The sequence below is a fragment of the Stegastes partitus genome, unplaced genomic scaffold (genome assembly GCF_000690725.1).
Source record: "Stegastes partitus isolate 25-593 unplaced genomic scaffold, Stegastes_partitus-1.0.2 Scaffold1076, whole genome shotgun sequence".
Classification (NCBI taxonomy): domain Eukaryota; kingdom Metazoa; phylum Chordata; class Actinopteri; family Pomacentridae; genus Stegastes; species Stegastes partitus.
In genome coordinates this window covers 240,510-249,438 of record NW_007578807.1, presented here as the reverse complement: position 1 = coordinate 249,438, position 8,929 = coordinate 240,510, and the positions used below count along the sequence as shown (strand labels likewise).

Here is an 8,929-nt window from a genome sequence, read left to right as displayed (position 1 = left end):
GTCTGTTCATTCTGACCACAGAAACCTGCTCTCGTCCTGCTCTGTCCTTCACTGTTTCTGACTGAAACGTCTTCTTGTTCAGTCGCAGACAGCTTTAGAGGATTAATTGAAAGAATAAATCTGTTGACTTGACATTACAAAGCAACAGATTTCTTCAGTGGTGCCCAGCCTGCAGATGGTTTTCACTCTCCGTTATCCCAGTTCTGGGACAGGATGCGTTTTAGATTCTTGCCATCATCACAAAACAACGTGATGCTTCAGATTTCATTAGATATTCAAATATTACATTGAAAACATCCTGTAATGTCTGCAGGCATAAACCAACAGTATTAGTGGGTTTACAGGCGATTATTTCTTTCATGCAAATGTAGATCCGTTTTTTGTTAATAGCTCAAGAAAAATGTTCCTTTGTTTAGCCTGAAAAGTGTAATTTAAGATGTGCATTTCAATTTAAATACCATGTACAGTTGGCACCAGCAGTATTCCATAATAGCTCAGGCCTCCTTCAGTATGAGCAGCCTGAACGGCGACAGGAAGTGAAACCAAATGGGACGTTTCAGCGTGTGGTCTGAGCTGCTGCCGTCTTATTGGGAGCCGTGAGTCAGACCTCTCAATATCTCAAGAACAAAAACAGAAAATAAATACAAGAATTAATACATGTTTATTATGAAAAACATTTTGAATCGAATATCTCAAATTTCAGATTCCTCCGAGAGGACAGACTGAAAACAGAGACAGACCACACAGGGAGGAAGAACTCAGAGAGCACAGGCCACTACGTATAAATAACTTAAACAAATAAGAAGACAAACAGCTTCGGTTTAAAAAAAGAAGAAGAAAGAAAATGTTCATGGTTTATGGTTTGCCTTAATGCCTGCATTAAGAAAAGTGAGGGATGGACTTCATGTAAGGTGTTGAAATGGGTATAAATGGGTACAACTGGTGAGAATCCACACTGGCTGAGCGACACTGTGGTCACGTTCTCGTTACACGTTAGTCAGTTTGTCATTTACAGTCAAACCCATGGTGGTGGTTCTTCACTTGAGCATAGTGTTTAAATCGATAAAGATGTACTTCCCCACGTTTAGAGGATGAACTGCAGTCATTTTAAGGCTGAAAAGCTTCACTTATCGTCTTCGTGTCGTAATGCCTAAACAGCTTCACTGTCTTGCCTGTTCTTGTACTGATTCATATCCAACACTGTCCGTTTCCACTAAACCAGAAATGAAGATGTAACTCGTGGCACCATCTATATCCGCAGGAGGCATTACACATTCCTATCCTGCATCCAGCCTCATGATAACATCCTCACCACTGCTCCTGTGAAGGTAGAACAGCTGTAACCAACATTACATGCTCCCTCAGTCCCTCTACCAATCACCTCTTTCTAACTATTTAATGCCACTGTGTCGCATCTGCTGAACTTTCCAACCTAACAGCACCAAACTGAGGCCACGCTGCATAAATCCCCCACTTTGTGCAGTGCAAAAGAAAGCCTGCGTTCCACATTCTCATCCTAATGAGCACTGAGTCACAAGGCCAGCTGACTGATCTGAAAAGCTTTTCTCCAAAGTCTCCCAAATTTCTGTATGTAACGAGGTTGCCATGAGAACGTACATTAATCCAATGACGCCTCCCGTGTCGTGTCCAAATGTCAGGACCAACGTGTTTTGTTGATTTGGCTTTAGTTTGCCAGGAAAACCAGAAGTTGCATTTCGATTAAGAAAAGAGCCTTTTAGATTGTTTGCATCCTACGTTCTGAGTTTTCATTCTTTTTTTCACTTTTTATTTTAATTTAAACTAGCAACAACATTTCTTTACTGCAAAACTTCTTGTAAACGGTTACAAACGCACGGCTATCGATGTACAAAAAATAAAACAAATCAGTTTTCGCATTTTATGTTGAGCTCCATACAATTCTTAATAAGTCAGACTGAGAGGAAAGAAAGGCATGAACAAAAGGTTTTTCTTGGTTATAATAATTATAATAAAACCGTTGAGTGCACTAAATAGAAAACACACTGGAAAATGAAATAAGCTTCTAGTTGCAAAATATAAAAACATTTACGTTGCCTGACAACAGGGCTGGAGCCAATCCACATTCATGTATTATAGCAATAACCCAGGAAGTGGATTTCCTACAAAAACTTAGAAATAACATCAATAAAAGAGCACATGAACAATAAAAGCAACAAAAGTCTGCAAACCTCCCGAAGTTCTGGAGACATTTTTATACTTCTCAACTCAACTTTTCATGAAATAAAGCCGCTGCCGCTGGTTCATAACGAAGCTGAAAGATGAACAAAACGAATACATGTACAGAAGTGAAGAAGTAATATAAAAAGTAAACATCATGACTTTCACACAAACACAATGAAAAGGTAACAGAAGAGCGTTTCATCACACGAGTGCTGTAGCAGGACAGGCATGGGCGCCGTTTACAGCCTTGAATGAGGAGGACATCTGGGCAACCGACGGGTCGATGGACGGGTTCTAGGACTGAACCGGATCTGTGCCATCGGCGCTGCAGCCTGCTATGAGAGGATCCATTATTCATGTTTACGGCAATACAAACTTCTCTTTTTGGCTTCTTTGCTCGTAAATTAGCTGATTTCTATGTGAATATTAGCAGGAAGTCTCCACAATATTCACTTTATACAAGCTAATAGAAAACATCCTGTTTTCAGCTTTGCAGCGATGCATTTACCAGAACATCGACTTGCTTTTGAATGTGTTATTTAACTCATGAAATAGGACATCTTCCTAACCCACTAAGGAAGATGTAAAAATGAAAAAGTCTCCAATTGTCGAGGCATGTTTTTTTGGTTTTCGTTGCCGCTAAAAGCTAAAGTACGTTTGATTTTTTTGCTCAGATGTGCGCAGACGTTAAACATTAAGAGAGCAACGCTTAAAATCATCATAGGTGCATTTTTCTGCTCAAATGCATCCTTAAATTGACATTAGGAAAAATCTGAAACATGGAAATGTCCTTTAAGGACACAGAAGCGATAGCTTTGATGAAGCCAGTTATCCCTCATCCAAGCGCTGTAAAGGCTGCACAGGGAGCAACAAAGGACAAAGGTTTGGTTTCATGCATGAAGAAAAATCCAAGACTGATTGTTTCACATAGTGCAGAACCCCTCGGAAGACAATTAGAATAAAGCCCCGCCCCATCATTCCCCTTCCAGAGCCAAAGACGTAGGAAATGTCCCATCTTTGGGTTTGTTGCTACACAAGCTGTGATTCTACTGTAGCGGCTGTCTCATGTGTTTGAAGAGAGAATTACAAACTGATAAGAACAGCAAACACTTGTCAACCTGGTGAATAATTCTCTCTGGGTGCTTTCCGCTTATAAATGCAACTAAAGTTTGTCCCTCCTCTTTGATTCCCTCCCTCCCCTCTCCAGCAAAGTGAACTTTGGTCTCAGAAAACAGCAGGTTTCAGGAAGTGAGCTTGGTATAGCAGGGGTTAACAAAGAGCACGTTAGCAAATGTGAAGTGTTGCACAACGGGCACAATGCACAACTCTGTTTCCCACAAACTGTCAACACTTGACGTTTGCAGCCTGCTCTGCTGGTAAGCCCTGCCCGTGACCCTGAGCCACAATGATCTCTCTTTTATCTGCTCCTTCTAGTTTCTGCCTCTCCACCTCCTCCTCCCTCTATGAGTGACATCTACACCCCTTTACAACCCTTCTGCCTCTATTTTCAACATCTTGTATTAATAGAAAATATATTCTGGAACTTGAAACTACCCCCTATCCATCAAATCCTTTTAGACCTGGACAAAAAACATCAGAGCTTTTGAGTAGGGATGGCTGGATCTTTCCTTTATAGATATGAAGCTGTCATTTGACTTAAAAACAAAACAACAACTCTGGACGTTTAGCATATCATGCAACTGCTCATGCTCCATCCTGCCTTTAAATATATCCGTCTGCTTTTTGTCCAGGTCTTCTGTGTCCTTTATCCTTCTTTTCCACAGCTTCTATTCACTTTCAATTCAATCAATTCAGGACGTTTATTTTCTTCTACATTCAAATATTGGAAAAAAAAAAAAGTTTGGCATGTGGAAATGATCATATTAAACCTGTTAGGAGCTAATGGGGAACAGTTGGTCTACAATTGCGGTTTGGCTTGACGTTTTTCTGTTGATTGTGTTGAAAGCAAACGGCCTGCCGGCTCTGGTGTTCCTCCTCTTCCTCGTCCTCCTTCAGCGCATCTTGTGTTCCACGTCAGCGTTGGCCATGTTTGAGCCAGGGCTGGGGTCCTGCTGTCGTCTGGACTGGGGAGAGACAGGGATGGAAGGATGAAAGAGGACGAGAGGAGGATGGAGAGNCACACACACACACACACACACACACACACACACACACACACACACAAATGAAACACGTGCACACACACACACACAGGGTGGTTTAGTGCATGACAGTGTGATAGATGGTGAGAAGTGAAGGACACAGACCCTGTTCTTTCTGCTGGCTGTCTGTCTGTGTGTCATCAGTCCCAGATTTTAGAAACCACAGGGTCCTAAAAAAATAAACAATTTGGGTTCATTGGAAGGGCGTCAGCTTAGGAGGGATGCCACTGATCTCCCCAAAGCCTTGCTGGGAAAGTGAGTCTCAAGAAATTAAAATGCATTTGGGACGGTTTTAAAGTTGAAACTTACAGCATCTGAATTTGTGGATTAAAATTAAATTCTGCAGAAGGCACAGAAACAGAGTTTTTCTAGACTGCATGCAATTCAAGATCTTCGATTGAGTCACATTCAGGAGTTGCTGGATGTTCTGATTGCCATTGACATAAGACACAAAGTGAGTGAACTCCTTTCCCTTCTGAGGCTTTTGGGACACCTGACAATCATTCATTCAGTAATATCAAATCAAATCAATTATCAGATTAGATTTATTGTCAAACTGATCATGCACTAAACCTATGATTCAAACTGTAGCAATACTATGAAAACAGTAGTAAAAAACAAAACAAAAGCACACAAGCACACATCACACAGCCCTACGCCAGCCCAAGCACTAGCACAGGAAGACACTGGAAAGGCAGGCTGTAGCTTTAACAGGACGGCGTTACGTCTAAACATTTATAAGTACATCCCATCGCCATCACCAGATTGGGCTAAAAAAGTAGTTTTAACCCTGACCTGAAACAGAATCTCAAAGCATCTGGGACACATTTTGGTTGATGTTGAAACTAATAATATGCTAAATTTGGATTTGAACATTTAAAGAGCCAATTTTCTAACTGCGTTGCGAGCGAGACACTGAACTACAGCGAGCTGTGCTGTTGTCTGTGTGGAGTCTTGCAAAGCCAGCCCACAAATTAGAAATGTGACTTTGGTCCCTGTGGTCTGCTGAGGCACATGCAGGTACTGGACAACCCAGAGAAACCTTGACATGCAGCGCTGAACACGTGACTGGAAGTATGAGCCCCAAGCCTAACCCACTGCTCCAGTGACTCCACTGGTCAGCTACAGGTAAACCCACTGCTCNGGAGAGACAGGGATGGAAGGATGAAAGAGGACGAGAGGAGGATGGAGAGGGAGGTGGAAGCAGGAACAAAGAGGCAGAAAGACAATAAATTAAGTACAGGTGTTCAGACATTCACAAGGTGAACATATATTGAACCCGTCCAGGTTTTCTGAGCCGTCAGAATTCACATATTATTGAATGCTGTTCTTTATAACTTTCAGAATTGTACACAGACAGCTGATGATGGGTCAGAACACCTTTTTGCATGTAGAGGTGGTTCTAAAAGCTTTTGAGTCAACGTGACCAGACAAGCGTGTTTTAACACAAGTCACTGAGCTGCTCGTATCAAACGTGGCTCGTTCACTTGATAACGAGAAGCAGGAAACACGTCTTGTTCCACCTTCAGCGTCGTCACACCGGCGGCCCAAAACCTAAACATTCAGTAGAGCTACATATCTAACAATAAACAACATTCCTGGTTTCTAACCCTGATATTAAAATATTATATATATTATATAAACTGATGAGGTAAATTTGAAATGTCAAATCACATCAACAGCAGGATCCTCTAATTAAGATGCTGTTACAGATCCATCGTTATCAGCTATGAGCAGTGACTTTAATCACTGTTTTATGTAAAATGCTTTCTGTACAGCTGAAAAACGTTATCAGTGTTATGATTGCTAGTATTAATCGATGCTGTGTAGTCAAAGCGCTGCATGTGTTTGTTACTGACAGTCAGCGGCTGTGAGCCTTCAGTATTCACTACAAACAGTTTATATGCAGCCGTATCAGACTTTATTCACATGTAGGTTGACAGATCTACCACACGGGCACAATGTAACACTGTTCATTCACTGATTTGGATTTAAAAGGCACTGACGTCTCTATAACCGTTTAAATCTGTTCATTGTTGTGTTAAAACTAAAAAACAAAAGATTACGTTTGATTAAATGTGTGTTTCGATGCATCTGCTGTTCATCCCGTAACGGGGCTTCACTGCAGCTCAGGCTGTCAACAAAACACTCAAACATGCTCTGATTTTAGTCTCTCTGTTATTACGGTGTGTTATTGAGCTTTTATTGTGTGTTTATAGCTGCATGGGTGGAAAACACTCCTGGACAGATCTGGAGCTGCAACAAGAAGCTGCAGCCCCGAAGACTGTCACTAGAGGTCGCTGCAGAGCTTCAGGACGACAGAGCCGAGCTGCTGTTGTTAATACACTTTACTGATGTTGATATTTTAGTCAAGGTAGCTGGCAGACGGACAGACAGACGGGCAGACTGGCAGACATGCAGGCTGTCTGACCGATCAACACACAAACACAGCGGATCATTAGGTCATCAGGAGAAGCCCTCAGCATGACAAGACTTTAAAAATATGCCATGAGCGGCTGCAGTGTGTTTGTGATGCGGCGGCGTGACCTTCTCCGGCTGTAAAAGAATACCTGCGGTTCCATGTTTACGCTGAAGCGCTAGCCGAGGGAATTCAGACGGCTCGGGTGAGGCAGAGGTGAGAAAGTGCGAGGAGAGGTGAAGCAGAGAGCAGAGCAGACAGAAATGCAGACAGAGATAGTAAAGGGTTGCTTAGCACAAGTGGAATGTAGTTTGTGTCATCTCAGTGACTCACCATAATAGCAACACACACGCAGTCACATGCACACGCACACACACTATGTCATGCTACCATTTTGACTGCTCACAGCCACACCGACTCCAGCTCCCGTCACTCGTCCTCTGCTAAGCTTCTGCTGTTTAATCAGAGCTGCTGCCATCAAGTGTTCGTGTGCAGCTCAATCAGAACGGCTCGATTCTGGATCCCGGTGGAGTCACAACGAACTCGGCTCCTAACTGTTCAACACGGCACCATCGGTGCTTCCGTGTGTCATCAGCCTCCCTAGACATGGTTCTATTGGACTTGGACTGTGCAGCCCCATCCAAGAGACAGTGTGGTGTTAATGTAGGAGGCAGAACATGAGGTGGAGGTCCAGGTGGTGGCTGGGTGGGTGATGGGTTCAACTTTAGGGCCAACTGCAAACAAAGGAAACTGACTTTTTAAAACATGATGACAATCTTTCTGAAGCATTTACGCAGTGAATTAGATGCCAAAGCATGACGCCACACTAAAAGAACCGGTTCTGGATACTGAAGGGCCCATATTTTTCACATCTGAGTTCAGAATTGTATGTTTTGGGTCGAGCAGAACAGGTTGACCTGCTGTTTGCTTTAGAAGTTTGCAGGCCTACAATATGCACAAACAAAAGCTGTATAATATGTTAAACTGAAAAACCAAAAAGCACAATGCAGACTCTTTAACGAATGACCTCATAACGAGCTGGAAATGAGCTGCATGGCTCTGGTCTACCTGTCTGCCATGCCACCAGGTGGACAGAAATGTTAAACACACTTCTTGTTGTGTAGTTTGGGAGTTCACTGCCAAGACTGCTTCAGAAGCATTTCCAGGTTATTTTACTCTCCTGTTAAACGGTTCATTTTGTACTTCAAGCTGTTTGACTTGTGGGAGCTAACCTTGGTAGCATCACAGCTGTTTGTTTTTCTTTATCATCCCAACAGAAGCGGAGTCAAGACTTCAGACACGCTGACTTGTCGGTGCAGGAAAAGCACACAAGGAACTAAAACACGAGCAGTCCTCTGCAGCTGCTGTTGCGATGGCACGCAGCCGTCAGCAGTCTGATTAATTTAACCCTGTCTCTAGAAAATCACAAGCACTCGTGTTTTCTCTCTTAACAGTAACAGGACGGTGCATCACAGGGCCACCGACGTGAGGAAAGAGGCGTCGGTCTGCAACAGGAGACGAGGGTTCACATCCCATCGCAGAATCGTTCGTCGCCGTGTTTTAACTTATTGCTTGCTTCAGTTTCAGCAACAAAATGCTGTCAGGTGGTGAAGATGTGCTTCTTTCACCATCCTGTGTGAAGGTTTGCTCTATTTCTAGGTTTCCAGGGTTACAAGTCCCGCCCTGATATATGATTGGTTTTCCTGAAAAGGAGTGACAGCAAAGGAATCCAATTAGCTGCAACGACAGACTGACTAGAAAGGCTGTGATCACACACAACATGTACTCTGGGAGAAGTTTCCTTCAAAACACAGCTGAGGCTGTTGTTCACTTTCCAGGAGTGGTTTCGAGAGACAGGGCCGGATTAGTGACGCTTGTGTTTGACGAATCAAAAGGCCCGTTTAGCGCCAGTAAGTCCATTCAGATGGTGCACACGAACAAGGTTTAGCCGTGACAGAGAGCTCGAGTGCAGCGCTCGTCTTTGCAGAAGGAGTGGTCTTTGCTAATCACGCTTTTCTGTATTGATCCACACACAGATGGAAGCCTGTTGGGCCGCTATAGGCAGCTCAACCACAGCTCAATACCGGCCAAGTGAGGGCGTGTGTGTGTGTGTGTGTGTGTGTGTGTGTGTGTGTGTGTGTGTGTGTGT

At 43.2% G+C, this 8,929-nt stretch overlaps 1 protein-coding gene across 2 annotated transcripts in view; it reads right to left on the bottom strand.

Moving 5' to 3' along the window:
* Positions 1–642: 642 nt before the first annotated feature.
* cbfb (core-binding factor subunit beta) overlaps positions 643–8,929 on the bottom strand; it is a 49,382-nt gene continuing 41,095 nt past the window's right edge. The window contains exons 6-7 of one of the 2 annotated variants that reach the window (XM_008295786.1): positions 4,467–4,531; positions 4,192–4,283 (exon numbers count right to left, since the gene is read on the bottom strand). In XM_008295786.1, coding sequence (XP_008294008.1) covers positions 4,502–4,531 — 30 coding nt within the window. In that variant the 3' untranslated portion in view covers positions 4,192–4,283; positions 4,467–4,501. Of the gene's footprint in view, positions 4,284–4,466; positions 4,532–8,929 lie in introns of both variants that reach the window. The other variant, XM_008295785.1, reaches the window with a different exon arrangement.